The 15402-nt window shown below is 39.0% G+C and overlaps 1 protein-coding gene across 8 annotated transcripts in view; it reads right to left on the bottom strand.

Moving 5' to 3' along the window:
- The window catches only part of LOC122235897 (ankyrin repeat domain-containing protein 26-like), a 108230-nt gene that overhangs the window by 70704 nt on the left and 22124 nt on the right, over positions 1 to 15402 (bottom strand). For 7 of the 8 annotated variants that reach the window (XM_042976448.1, XM_042976440.1, XM_042976441.1 and 4 more), the window contains exons 4-6: positions 14731 to 14767; positions 8947 to 9019; positions 5695 to 5892 (exon numbers count right to left, since the gene is read on the bottom strand). In XM_042976448.1, the coding sequence (XP_042832382.1) occupies positions 14735 to 14767 (33 nt within the window). In that variant the 3' untranslated portion in view covers positions 5695 to 5892; positions 8947 to 9019; positions 14731 to 14734. Of the gene's footprint in view, positions 1 to 3450; positions 3504 to 5694; positions 5893 to 8946; positions 9020 to 14730; positions 14768 to 15402 lie in introns of those variants that run through there. The other variant, XM_042976444.1, reaches the window with a different exon arrangement.

Genomic DNA, 15402 nt, shown 5'->3' with positions numbered 1-15402 from the left:
AGTTTCACACATCAGTGAATAAAAGAGATTTTTTTAAAAAATAAACAAAGTTGATAACACCCTAGCCACACTTCTCAAAAAGAAGAGAGGCCCAAACAGATAAAATCACAAATGAAAGACGAGAGATCACAACCAAAACCACAGAAATACAACAAGAATCCGAGGATACTATGAAAAAGTATATGCCAACAACATGGACAACCTGGAAGACATGGACAAATTCCTAGACACCCACACACTACCAAAAGCCAAACGGGAAGAAATAGAAAACGTGAAGAGACCCATAACCCGTGAAGACATTCAATCAGTTATTAAAAATCTCCCAACAAATAAGAGTCCTGGGCAGGATGGCTTCTCAGGGGAATACTACCAGACATTTGAAGCAGAGTTAATCCTTCTTCTTCTTCTTCTCAACAAGATACTAGCAAACGTAATGCAACGGTATATTAAGAGAATGATTCACCAGGATCAAGTGCGATTCATTCCTGGGCAGCAGGGCTGGTTCAATATTCACAAATCAATCAACATGACACATCCCATGAAGAGAAGAAAAGATAAGAACCATATGATCCTGTCAATAGATGCAGAAAAAGCATTTGACAAAATACAGCACCCTTTCTTAATACAACCCTCAAGAAAGTCAGATAGAAGGAATAGACTTTCAATCCCTAAAAGCCACATATGAATGGCCCACAGCTAATAGCCTCCTCCATGGAGAAACACTGAGAACTTTTCCCCTGAGATCAGGAACACGAAGGGATTTCTACTCTCACCACTGTTGTTTAATATGGTGTTGGAAATCCTAGCATTAGACATCACACAACAAAATGAAATAAAAGGCATCCAAGTTGGCAAAGAGGTCAAACTTTCACAGTTTGCAGACGACACGATACTCTATGTGGACATCCTGAAAGCCTCCACCAAAAAAACCTGCTAGAATGGATACATGCATTCAGCAAAGCTGCAGGATAAAAAATCAATGCACCCAAATAGGTTGCATGTCTATACACCAATCATGAAGCATTAGAAAAATATATCAAGGAATGGATCCCATTTACCATTGCACCAAACCATAAAATACCTAGCATTAAACCTAACCAAAGAGGTAAAAGATTTGTATGCTGAGAACTATAGACAATTTATGAAAGAAACTGAAGAACACACAAAGAACCCGGAAAATATTCCATGCTCATGGGTTGCAAGAACAATCATTGTTAAAATGTCAATACTACCCAAAGCAATCTGTACATTCAATGCAATCCCAATCAAAATAACAGCATCATTCTTCACAGAACTAGAGCAAACAATCCTAAACTGTGGAGAGAACCACAAAAGACCCAAAACAATCAAAGTAAGGTTGAAAAAGAAAACCAGAGTGGGGGAGGCATCACAATCCCGGACTTTAGCCTGTACTACAAAGGCGGACTCCTCAAGTGCACGGTATTAGCTCCAAACAAGCACAGAGGCCAATGGAATATAATGGAGAACCCAGAAATGGGCCCACAGATGTGAGGCCAACTAAGCCCCAACAAAGCAGGAAAGAGTAGCCAATGCAAAAAAGACAGTCTTTTTAGCTAATGGTGCTGGGAGAACTGGACAGCAACATGCACAAGAGTGAACCTGGACCACTTTCTTACAGCTTACACAAACATAAACTCCAATTCATGAAAAAGGTAACCGTGAGACAGGAAACCATCAAAATCCTAGAGGAGAAAACAGGCAACCACCTCTCTGACCTCGGCTGCAGCACTTACTTGACATGTCTCCAAAGGCAAGGGAAATAAAAGCAAAAGTGAACTTTTGGGACCTCATCAAGATACAAAGCTGCCACACAGCAAAGGCAACAATCAACAAACCTTAAAGGCAACCGACGGAATGGGAGAAGATATGTATTTGCAAATGGCATATCACATAAAGCGTTAGTATAAAAAAGTCTACAAAGAACTTGCCAAACTCAACACCCGAAAACCAAGTAAGCAAAGAAAGGGACAGAGGACGTGAATAGACACTTTTCCAAAGGAGACATCCAGATGGCCAACGGACACATGCAAAGATGCTCAACATCACGCATCATCCAGGATATACAAATCAATCCCCACTGGGATACCACCTCAATCGGTCAGAGTGTGGTGGTGACATTCACAACTCTGCAAATAACAGATGTTGGCAAGGATATGGCGAAATGGGAACCCTCTTGCACTGTTGGTGGCAATGTAACCTGGTGCAGCCGCTCTGGAAAACAGTGTGGAGGTTCCTCAAAAAATTAAAAATAGAATTACCCTACAACCCAGCAACAGCACTATTAGGCATTTATCCAAAGGATACAGGAGTGCTGATTTGTAGGGGCACATGTACCCCAGAGTTGATAGCAGTTCTATCAACAATCGCCAAATTATGGAAGGGGCCCAAATGTCCATCAACCGATGAATGGCTAAAGAAGAGGTGGTGGTCTATCTACAATGGAATAATACGACTCGGCCATGAAAAAAAATGGAATCTTGCCATTTGCAACACTGTGGAAGCAACTGGAAGGTATGATACTAAGTGAAATAAGTCAGTCAAGAGAATGATATCGTATGTTTTCACTCATATGTGGAATTTGAAAACTTCACACAAGACCATAGGGGAAGGGAAAGAAAAAATAGTTACAAATACCTAGAGGGAGGCAAACCATACGACACTCTTAAAAGACAGAGAACAAGCTGAGGGTTGATGGGGGTGGGGAGTTATAGGGGCGGGAAAAAGGGATGGTGGGCATTGAGGAGGGCACATGTTGGAATGAGCCCTGGGGTTATCCGGAAGTGATGAATCACGGGAATCTACTCCCGAAGCCAAGACTACACTGTACACACTATATATTACCTAACTGGACACTAAAGTGTAAAATAATAAAAATAAAGAATAAATAAAGAATAATAATGAAAACAGGGGAGGGGCGCCTGGATGGCTCAGTCAGTTAAGTCTCTGAATTTGGCTCACGTCATGAGCTCTTGGTTCATGAGTTCGAGCCCTGCATCAGGCTCTCTGCTGTCAGCACAGAGCCTGCTTTGGATCCTCTGTGCCCCTCTCCCTACCCCTCCCCTTCTCCCTCACGTTCTCTCCTCAAAAATAAACAAACACTAAAAATATTTTTAAAGAGTAAAAATAATACAATCACAAAAGCAAGGGGATAAAAAACATGAGATTCAAGATTTCAACTCTATATTTCAACGTTAGTTTAAGGATGTAAAATATGCTTTTACTAATATAGACAAATATTCATTTCTGTAATGAATGGCATTAAGAGTCATAAAATGTTTTAACTGTGAAACACTAATTCAGGATTTTATAAGAATACTGCTTTTTAAAAATTAATCTTGGGACACCTGGGTGTCTCAGTCAGTTGAGCATCCAACTCTTAGTTTCAGCTCGAGTCATGATCCCAAGGACGTGGGATCAAGCCCTGAGTCAGGTCCACACGAAGCATGGAGTCGGCTTGCGATTCATATGCTCCCTCACTCTCTCTCAAGAATCAAAAAAAATAGTAAAACAAATAAAAAAATTAATCTTAAGGGGCAAGATTTAAAGTATAGAAGAGAAATACAGGATTACAGAATTTTGAGCCATTTTCCAGAACTACCATGAAGTCTAATATAAATATAAAAACCGATTTAAAATTTCATATAGTTTTATTATTCCACTGGGAACAGCATATGAAGAGCTCTAATTTCCTATCTACACCATATTGGAAGGTAGTTAAGGACCCGAGAAGGAATCTAGCATTAAGCAACTAATATGTTTATGATCATCCAATTTGAAGATTTTAAAATCTTCAAGTACATGTGTGATTATCAAGCAGGACTGAACATTCCCAGGCGGAAAGAAGAAAGGGACTAAAAAAAAAAAAAAATCAACTCAGCAGTCTTTCTCAGTTTTACACATGAAAGAATTTACATGCTAAATTGAACAACTATGAATACTAAAGTTTCCCCTGAATAACATAAAATGTATCTTGGGGTGCCTGGGGGACTCAGTCGGCTAAGCATCCGACTTCGGCTCAGGTCTTGATGTCATGGTTCCTGAGCTCGAGCCCCGCGTGTCAGGCTCTGTGCTGACAGCTCAGAGCCTGAAGCCTGCATCAGATTCTGTGTCTCCCTCTCTCTCTGCCCTTCCCCCACTCATGCTCCATCTCTCTCAAAAATATTGTTTTAAAAATGTATCTATTGTAGGAAATCTTCAAAAAAGTAAAAATCATCTCCTATAAAGAATTTTGAATACTCTCTTGGAAACCTTTCCTGCCTTATGATTCTGTCATGACAAAGAGTTCATATTAGACAAAAATTTATACATGTTGAGTTCATTCATTTGGTATGTGTGCATGTGTCTATTCTATTCAGATACTATTAAAAAAAGAATGGCACCTGGGTGGCTCAGCTGGTTAAGCGTCCAACTTAATTTTGGCTCAGGTTATTCAAGCTGTGTGTCAGGTTTGACACCAGCAGCACAGAGCCTGCTTAGGATTCTCTCTCTCTCTCTCTCTCTCTCTCTCCGTCTCAATCTCTCTCTCTCAAAATATATAAACAGTTGAAAACTTAAAATTAAAAAAAGATAATTCAGAATGCAGAAAACATATTTTATATATTTTTTTTCTTTCAGAGTGTGGCACCTTAAGTGGCACCTGGGTGTCTCAGGCAGTTAAGCATCTTGATTTGGGCTCAGGTCATCATCTCGCAAACCAGTTTGTGAGTCTGAAATATGTGTCGAGCTCTGTGCTGACAATGAAGAGCCTGTTTGGGATTCTGTCTGTCTCTCCCCTCTCTCCCTGTCCCTACCCTGCTTGCTCTCTCAAAATAAATAAATAAGCTAAAAAACAACAACAACAACAACAAAAACAAATTCAGTGTTGCAGCTTCAAATTTAGTTTTTCATTTCACAGATAAAGAACCTTATTTACATCACCAGAAATTTTACTTAATGAAAAGAATAAATGTTTATTTCCTCTCTTTCTACTCAAAAAGACCTAAAATATACCAAGATTATACCACACAGTAAGTTACCTTAGAAACCCCAAAAAGACAATAGCCAAAAAGTGAAAATTCGCAATCAACCTGGTATGGCCTGAAACAGATTTCACTTTGCATTCCTTAGAAACAGGTTTTGCTAAACTAAATCTAGGATATCACCCTTATTAAACTGAAACGTAAGGGCAAAAATTTCTTCCAGTTCTTCACAGACATCAGCTGTAAGTCATTCAGAAGAGTCTAAGCATTTTTTTTTGTTACCTGGCTTTTTTTTTCTTAACTTGCACTTAAAATATTTTCTCCCACATTTTATAATTTAAAGAGCATCTGCTCTGCCTTAATCCCACTATTGCTGCTGTGATTTTATGATACTTTCTCTCAACTCTTCATACTTTAAGTTCCTCTCGCCCCTCTAAAATGAATTCTTCCCCTTCACCCCCTCCTCATCTTCATATGCATCGAGCTATTCTTTCCAGCTGCTTTCTCCTTCTTTGCTTCCATAAAGGCATACCCGAGAATTGTCTACTCCCACCAAACTTTATAAATTTCAATCCTGTACCTTCCTCTCTGTTATCATTACACTGATTTCTATTATGATCTTGAGGACTTCCGTTTCTTCCTAAGATTCTTTTCATCATTATAAGGAGCAAGAGGATGGTATGGGGTGGGGGCAGTATAAAACAAAACAACTTACCTTTGCAAGACCAAGGACAGCTAACGTCTTGAGAGAAGGTTTCAGAAGAGATTTAGATGATGGTAAAATAGGAAGACAATCACCATAAACTCTGGCTGGTGGTTTGGAAAGAGTTTCAGCCACATCTTAATTTTCAGAATCAGGATTGTTGTCCTCAGGTTCCGCCTTCTGGTTTCACAGTGCCACGTTTTGCCCTCACTTAGTAGAAAACAAAGTAAAGAGGACATGAAAATATCTGTAACTTCAAATAAATGAATAACACAAGAATGGACAAGAATTAGTGAATAATACAAGTCTCCCAATAGCTTAATGTTTTTCATAAATTGCCAAGAAGAAAGCAGTAGCTTTGCTATGCGTGGTTTCGGGACATTCTAGAATAAAATTAATAGCTTTAAGGATTACAAGAATCCAATTCAATAAAATCATTGTAATATTCACCATTACAAAATGAGCACCATTACACAAGGAACACAGGTTTTGGAATCATTCAAATGTAGATTCACATCTCAGTTATGCCGTTTACTACTTATTACCAGTCTCCATTTTCTCATGTGGTGAGGATTACAAGATATCTCATAGGTAGTCTCAAAATGTTACTCGCCGTACCTGTAACTGATTAATATTGGGTAAATGCTTTACCGAAGTAACCTCAGATAAATATTGAACCCTAGGTACTTGAAAGCATGTTGAAAATACTAACACTAAGAAATTTAAATATGTTATCTTGTGAAGTGTTTGCATGATTTATACTGGCATGAACTATCTCTTGTAAGAGAAAATATTCAAACTTACTCCAGTGGTATCGTATGTTGGTAAGTTGGAATTGCAAATAGTTTAAGTGGCTTCTGTTTCTCAAAACACTAAAGACAAATATGACTGTTAAATGTAGCTCCTTATAGGACCCCTGTGTGGCTCAGTCAGTTAGGTGACCCACTTTTGATTGCAGCTCAGGTCACGAACTCACGGTTAGTGGGGTTCAAGCCACACATCAGGCTCTGTGCTGACAGTGCAGAACCTGCTTGAGATTCCCTCCTTCCCTCTCTGTTTGCCCCTCCATACTAGCACTTGATAATTCTCTCTCTCTCTCCCTCCCTTTCCAGGAGAAATACAAACATTACGAAAACATTTAGCTCAGATCCTTCCAAGAAAGAGGAAAAAAGAATAATAAACCTTGTGGGGCAATGAGTCATGGATGAAAACCACACACAGACAATAGAATTCCATAACAAATATGTTGACAATGGATTTGACAGAAAGTGATGTACTAAAAGAACAGACACTATAGAAATGTTTTCTGCAAGGAAATATTATTATAGGGGTAAACCATGAAAAAAAAGCATGGTGGGGGGAACACGTAGGTGGCTCAGTCAGTTCAGCGTCCAACTTCAGCTCATGAGTCATGATCTCAAGGTTTGTGGGTTTGAGCCCCATATTGAGCTCTGTGTTGACAGCTGGGAGCCTGGAGCCTGCTTTGGATTCTGTGTCTCCCTCTGTCTCTGCCCCTACCATGCTTGCACTCTGTCTCTCTCTCTCGCTCCAAAATAAATAAACTTTAAAAACATCAAAAATACCTTTAAAAGCATGGGGGGAGAAGAGGAAAAAAGGAAAAAAAAATAAGACATGACCAATCAATCAAGCATGAGCTTAGGACAAGGAAGAAAAGGTGAAATGTGAGCAAAATAAGGTACGTGGAAACAACATACACTTTTTAATGGGTACATAAGTAGGATTGGGAATATACTATGAACAATAGTCTCTTTTAAACCTTTTAAAGATATATATAAAATCTATACGTGAAACAGAGGCTTCAATTCACAGTATATCCCTAATAATACTGACTTTTATCACTCTACAGTTATCTGGTTATAAACACTGTAATAAAGAATTTAAGTTTTTTCACTATAAAAAATGTTCAATTACTGGCATCTATCACTTCCGAAAAGCTATAAATTATTACTAGACTAACAAAAGAACAGAAAAAGAGAGGTTCCTAACACATCAACTTTCACTATGGAAAAAGAATTGGGAATGAGAATTCTAGGACGAAATGTGAACCATCAAAGGATGCATGTAATGGGACACAGATGGGGTTACACAAACAAAGGGTGAGGACTTTTTCTCTGCAATTCTAAGCTCACAATGGGAGGATACTAAAAATAAACTGTAACCTTCTTTCTTATGTAACTCCTGATTTCCTCAGTAGAATTCATTTGCGTTTATATGTATTAAACGCTAAAACGGAATATAAACTGAAGCCTTACTTTTTAAATTCAAATATTTAATTGTGATATATCATGCGTATTTCGTTACTTTTCAAATTCCATTCTATGGAATTCCATTTCCCTATTCATTTATTCACATTCGAAAACTATGACATTGCTCCTTCCAAGCAAGACTTTATTCAGGAGCTCCAGAAGTCAAACAAGTATGTTTCCTAACCTCCAGTAGCTTATAATGATTTAGGGGTTTGAAATGAATATTTAAATAAATATCAGATGTCTGAAACTTTAAATTTTATAATCTGACACAAGGACCAAGAGGACATATTTTTCAAAGTTAGAATATGGAAGACTTCTGAAATTAGAAATTTAACAACTTGGCTATGAAGAGCCTCTGCTCATAGAGCTACTCTTTTCAGAAACACATATTCTTCAGGGAGATTCACAATTTTAACTTACTCTTCCTGGAGTTATTTCAAAACTACAGGGAAACACCTTTGTGAGGTAAATATTGAGAAATAATGTAAACATCTAAATTTCTACATTTTCTAATATGATTTTAGTCTAAATGTAGAACAAAGGATAGAGCCAAAGGAAAATCCTGTATCTCACCAAAATAAAACTTGCCCGGGGCGGGGGGCAACCTACAATAGATACTTGGACCCAATCACGTTTCATTTAGGCATGAGTATTATCAGTCATGTTAATATCACAGTAAGAATCCTTATCCTTAACCAAATGACATATTGCCTCCATTATGGGAAAGCTTTTCCCAATATAATTTGACGGTCATTATATATTTTCCAGCCCATTCTTTTATCAGCCTCCACCTCTAGGATTTACCAAAGTAAAACAAAACAAAAGAAAACAAAACATTCAAAGCGTCATGTATCTGTAAAGTGGTTTGATCTTGCTAACTTTCCATTACACACATAAAATGATGATACACAGGCTCGTCTTAAATTTTCAGAGTAAATAAGGGAGAAAACTCAATTCAGAGCAGGAAAGTGAGTTTCACAGGAGGGTACTTTACCTTGGTACCAAAATCTAAGTCTTGGCTAGCTGATGTAGACCATGAATCATCAGGACCAGGTTTGTCGGAAAGCCTTTAGAGCAAAAATACACAACAAAAACATGTTCATTTATTTAAAACAAAATTTCAAAAATTAAATGAAAGTTCAGCTGTTTATTAAACGAAGTTTCTTGGTATAATTAAAAGTTGGCCTCTGATTTTTTCATTAAGTTTTATTTTCATTCCAGTAATAGTAACATCCAGGGTTATATTAGCTTATTAATATAGTGATTCACCAACTACATACTCACCCCGGGCTCATCATGACAAGGGCACTCCTTCATCTCCATCACCTCTTTCACCCCTCCCACCACTCACCTCCTCTCTGGGAACCATCTGTTTGTTCTCTGCAGTTAAGAGCCTATTTCTTGGTTTGTCTCTCCCTTTTTTTTTCTCTTTGCTCAATTGTTGTTTCTTAAGTGCTACATGAATAAAATCATATGGTATTTCTCTTTCCCTGAATTTGCTTACCATACTACTCTCGGGCTCCATCCAGGTCATTGCAAATGGCAAGATTTCATTGTTTCATGGTTGAGTAATATTCCAGTGTGTGTGTGTGTGTGTGTGTGTGTGTGTGTATGGATTACATATACACACACATACATACATATAGGACTTCTTCTTCGTTCACTCATTTGTCAGTGGACGCTTGCACTGGCTATTGGAAATAATGCTGCAATAAACACAGGTGTGCATGTGTCCCATGGATTTTGTGTTTTTGTATTCCCCTTGGTAGTATCCAGTAGTGCATTTACGGGATCATAGGAGAGTTCTGTTTTTAATTTTTTGAGGAACCTCCATACTGTTTTCCACAGGGGCCGCACCCATTTGCATTTCCACCAATGGTGCAAGAGGTTTCCTTTGTCTCCACATCCTCGCAAACACTTGCTTCTTGTGTCTTGGAGTGTAGCCATTCTGACAGTTGTGACGTGGTATCTCGTTGTAGTTTTGGGGAGCATCTTTACATGTGTGTGTTGACCATCTGTATGTTGTCTTTGGAAAAGTGTCTGGTTATGTCCACTGCTCATTTTTAAACTGGGCTTTTTTGGCGGGGGGGGGGATGTTGACTTGTATCAATTTTTTATACATTGTGGATACTAACCCTTTACTGGATTTGCAAAACATTTCCAAAATTGTTCTCCTATCCCAGAGCTTGCTTTTAGTTTTGACGGTTGCCTTCACTGTGCAAAAGCTTTATAGGTTAATGTAGTCCCCATAGTTTCTTCTTGCTTTATTTCCCTTGGCTCAGGAGACATAACTAGTAAAATGTTGCTACAGCCAAAGTCAGAGAAATGACGGCCTGTGCTCTCTTCAAGGATTTTTTATGGTTTAAGGTCTCACACTTAGGTCTTTAATTCATTTTGAGTTTATTTCTGTGTATGGTAAAGAAATTGGTCCAGGTTCATTATTTGGCATATGGGTTGTCCGGTTTTTCCAACACCATTTGGTGAAGAGACTGCCTTTTCCCCACTGGATAGTCTTTCTTGTTTGTGGAAGATGAACTGACCATACAGTGGTGGATTTATTTCTGGGTTTTCCGTTCTATTCCATTGAGCTATGTGGCTATTTTTTACGCCAGTACCCACCATACTGTTTGAATTACTACAGCTTTGAAAAAAACTTGAAATCTGAGATTGCGATACCTCCAGGTTTCCTCTTTTTCAATATTGCTTTGGCCACTCAAGGTCTTTTGTGGTTCTATACAACGTTTAGGGTTGTTTGTCTACCTCTGTGGCAAATGCTGTTGGTATGTTGACAGGGATTGCATTACATCTGTAGATGGCTTTGGGTAGTGTAGAGACTTTAAAAATATGTATTCTTCCCATCTATGAGCATCGTATGTCTTTCTCTTTCTGTCACCTTCAATTTCTTTCATAAGTGTTTTACGGTTTTCAGAGCATAGGTATTTCAACATTTGGACCCTGTTAAAGAAATTGTGGTTTATATACACAATGGAGTACTATTTGGCAATGAGAAAGAATGAAATATGGCCCTTTGTAGCAACATGGATGGAACTGGAGAGTGTTATGCTAACTGAAATTAGCCATACAGAGAAAGACAGATACCATACGGTCTCACTCTTATGTGGTTCCTGAGACACTTAACAGAAACCCATGGGGGAGGGGAAAAAAGAGGTTAGAGTGGAAGATAGCCAAAGCATAAGAGACTCTTAAAAACTGAGAACAAGCTGAGCATAGATGGGGTGTGGGAGGGAAGGGAGGGTGGGTGATGAGTATTGAGGAGGGCACCTTTGGGGATGTGCTCTGGGTGTTGGATGGAAACCAATATGACAATGAACTTCATATATTGAAAAAAAAAACTTTCAGTTCTCTATTTTGCCTCCACCTCTCCTAACCTGTGAAATCTCCAGGAAAGACCCAGTCTGAGTTTGCATAACCAAGTGTGACAGGTAGGGAATTCTATGAAATGGTTGAAAATTATATCTATAAATGTTACCACAATGACTTCTCACCTCACATCTGTCAGAATGGCTCAGTTTCAACACACAGGAAACAACAAGGGTTGCTCAGTGTGTGGAGAAAAAGCCTGTGTGCACTGGTCATGGGATGTAAATTGGTATCGCCACAATGAAAGCCAGTATGGAGGGGCCTCAACAAATTAAAAATACAAATACCATAGGATCCAGTAATTCAACTACTGGGTATTTATTTACCCAAGGGAAATGGAAATACTAATTTGAAAAGACATATTCACCCCTGTCTTTATTATAACATTATTTACAATAGACAAGATATGGAAGCAACCCAAGTGTCCACCAATACATGAACAGACCACACACACACATGCACATACACACACACACACACACACACACACACACACTGGAATATTATGCAGCTATAAAACAGATGAGATGTTGCCATCTGCAACATCATGGATATACCTAGACGGTATGAGGCTAAGTGAAATAATTCAGACAGATAAGACAAATCCTATATGATTTCACTTCTATGTAGAATCTAAAAAGGGGAACAAATGAACAGTGAAAAAGCTGAGATGAAAAACAGTGAAAAAGCATAAATGCAGAGAATTGACTGTTGCCAGAAGGGAAGGGAGGTGGGGGGATGGACAAAATGGGTGAAGGGGAGAGGGAAGTTCAGGGTTCCAGTTATAAATGAATGAATCACAAGGCTCAAAGGTACAGCATAGGGAATCTAGTCAGTGGTATCGTAATAGAATTATACATTACCAGATGGGAGCTACACTTATGGCGAGCATGGTGGAACATCCAGAGTTGTTGCATCACATATTACATTGTGTGTCAGGTAGATCTCCGTTTAAGTAAATATACCAAAGTTAAGGTTTCTATGTTATGAGTGGAAGTACTAACTAGAGATTAAAAGATTAAAAGCTCCCAAGGCCAACTTTGTTCCCACACTGGTCTTGGCTTATTTAGGTCCATAATAACCAGAAGACTTTCCAAGCCTTGAGGGGCATTCAGCTACCCAAGGAGTAGGGTGCGATCAAAATGGTCCCGGTAGTTGAGCCTCTATTTCTCTATATGGTGCCTGAATATTTTCTTCCCCATGAGCTCCCACTCCTACATCACTCTTCGGCACGGCTCTGTGGCATTCCCAACCTTTCAATCTTTAGCCTATGAAGGCACAGACTCCTACAACAAGGATGGGCTCAAATGAGCGAGGGTAGCAGCCATGTCTTGCTCCTGGAGAACAAGCTAATTGGGAGTCTCAGTCATCCACACAGTCATCTCAACATAGGCATGTTATCACCTATCCAGATGAAGCTCCCTTGCTGGTTTGACAAGTCAGTCCTACCCCTGCCCAGCCCTACAGGTACATGGGAAGGGTATCACAGATTTAGGAAAAGAGGTGGAGTGAGGAGACAGCTTGCTTTGGGCCATACATCTCTGTTGTTCAGAATCTCCACCCCCACCCCCAATTCCTTGAGAGGATCTAAGTCATCCTTCCCAAGTTCGGAAGGGAGTAGATGGTATCATATTTCTATTTGCTGTAAACAGACTCTTCCCAGAAGCTCAAATGATTTTTAATCTCTCTCATCAGAAAATCTGAGGTATGCTCGCACCTTCAATGAAACCAACACACACAAAAGCAGAAACCTGGTCACGACCCTCTTGAACTCTCTATTTGAATATGCCTTTCTAAACAATTCCCCTAATCCTGGGTCTTTCATCCCTGTCATTCACGTTTATCTCACTTGGCATAAACCCCCATATTCTGATATCTTTTCTAAAACTCTTATTCCTATCCAAATCAGTGATGTTCTTCTTGAAACCTGGTCTCCTCTGCTAATTCGACTCTTACTCTCCTTCATTGTATTCATTAGACCCACTCCCCAGCTTTCTATTATTAAAACATTTTCCTGCAAGATGAAGACAAAAAACAAAGAAAGAAAAGAAAGAAAGAAAGAAAGAACCCGAATTTTAATTTCATTTCTGTCACTTATCATATCCAAACAGGTCACTTCAATCTCTTTTGAGTTTCAAATTCTCCATGGAAACAACCATTGGACAGGGAGGTTAAACATAGGTTGAAGTACCAGAGGGTATTTTGATGAATTAATCTCTGAGGTTCCCCAAATCTTGAGATTCTAAGTGCTTGTGATTTGGCATCTGGAAAAATGGAGAGTCCTGAGCTGGCCGAAGTAGAAAAATTAATGGAAAAAAAAGAAATACCAAGAAAACCAGAGAAGAAAGTCAAAAGGCAAAAACACAGTACAGAAAAGTCATGGGAAAAAAATCTCCAAAAAAAGAAAAAGCTTCCTAGAACTTGTCAAGGGTACTAGCCTAAAGGGAAACCAGACTGGGAACTTAGGCAACACAGAATCATATAGCAATATCCTCGAAATAGAGGCTGAATTTAATTAACGTAACATGGTCTACAATAAAATATCCTTCCCTTACAGAATGCTCATTTGTGTCAAGAAGAGGGGATATCACTACATCTGAGGTGCTGCCTGACTAGATCTTGCTTATTATGTAAAAGCCATGACACCATGGCCATAGCTGACATCCACCCTAAAATCTCGGATGGTAAAAACAAGGGACTAGTTACCACTGCACTAATAACTTTTGTTAGCACTAGTGGTCAAATATATGAGGCCTTGTGCTTGGACTAACCTGGGTTCTTAAGAAAACCCTAAATTAGAGTTCCGACATCATTACCTTTGACATTCTGAGTTGATCTGCCCTAGGATCTGTATCTTCATCTCAGTGCTGCTGAGGAACCAGAGAATGGATGTGGAAGCTACACAAGCTGACGGGCAAACCCCCAGGTCAGCTACTCATTAACTATGGAATCATGGGGCGGGTAATCAACCTCCCTGAACCACAGTTGCCAAAGTAATAAAAAGTAGGCTACAATAGCACAGCTACTTTGCAAAGTTATACAATGACTATATAACTGAACAGATGTTACGAATAGGATATAGTGTCTAGTCCAGGGTAGAACACTCAACAACTGCTTTTGTTCTCTGCGTTCCCTTAGGAAACACGTAATTTTCAGTTCATTCATTTCCTTTCCTTTCCTTTCATTTTCCGTTTCACTTCATTTCATTCATTTATACTTTGAGAGTGAGTACACACAGAAAGAGGGAAAGATATCTCAAGGAGGCTGTCAGCGCAAAACCCGACGTGGGGCTTGAACTCACAAACCTGAGTTCAAATTAAGAGTCACACCCTTAACCGACTGAGCCCCCCCAGGTGCCCCAACAAATGTCATTTTTACAAATCCATAAAAATCCTACCTGGTTATAGAGTCTTCCTCAGTACTTTTATCTGCTCCTAAGGAAGAAAGCAAAATTCATGTTAAATCCACAATCGAAAAATAGAGGAAATTACAAGTGTACGGCTTATGATTTGTTAAAAAAATATTGCTTTGGGACCACACCTGGAAACGACACTACACTGAATGGAAATTATATGATTGGTAGGCTTAAAGCACTAAGAAATTTTACTTTATCCTCTTTATTGACCAAAAGCAAGAATAGGTTTTATTAGAATTTGACACCTACAGGTGAACTGATGTTTACAATGACCATCACTGATTGACTCTATGACACTGGAGGAAAATGGTATCGTTAGGAGAATGATTATCATGAGCTGACAATGTCAAACTGAAACTGGCATGATGTTTCTGGACTTCCACTCCTAGAGGAGTTAAAAGAGAGTATGTTTATTTTGCTGTCACATGGCAGAACTTCCCCAGCCCTTCAGTAGAGACTGTTCAGTTTAGGATGAAACACCCCCTCACAAAGTGTGGTCTATAGCTATTGTACTTTGCAGCATGGCCAAACCATAGCAAACAGACTCTCCCTGGCCTTATTTCCAGTGGCAAGGTAAGTAAGAAGGATTTGGCATTCCAGTTTGATAAAGTTCTAACCTCTTGAGATGGTCTCCTTCCATTGCTAGAGAGTCTA

Source organism: Panthera tigris, chromosome F3 (assembly GCF_018350195.1).
Source record: "Panthera tigris isolate Pti1 chromosome F3, P.tigris_Pti1_mat1.1, whole genome shotgun sequence".
NCBI lineage: Eukaryota > Metazoa > Chordata > Mammalia > Carnivora > Felidae > Panthera > Panthera tigris.
The sequence above is the reverse complement of the archived record's forward strand: the minus strand, read 5'-3'. Positions and strand labels throughout refer to the sequence as shown.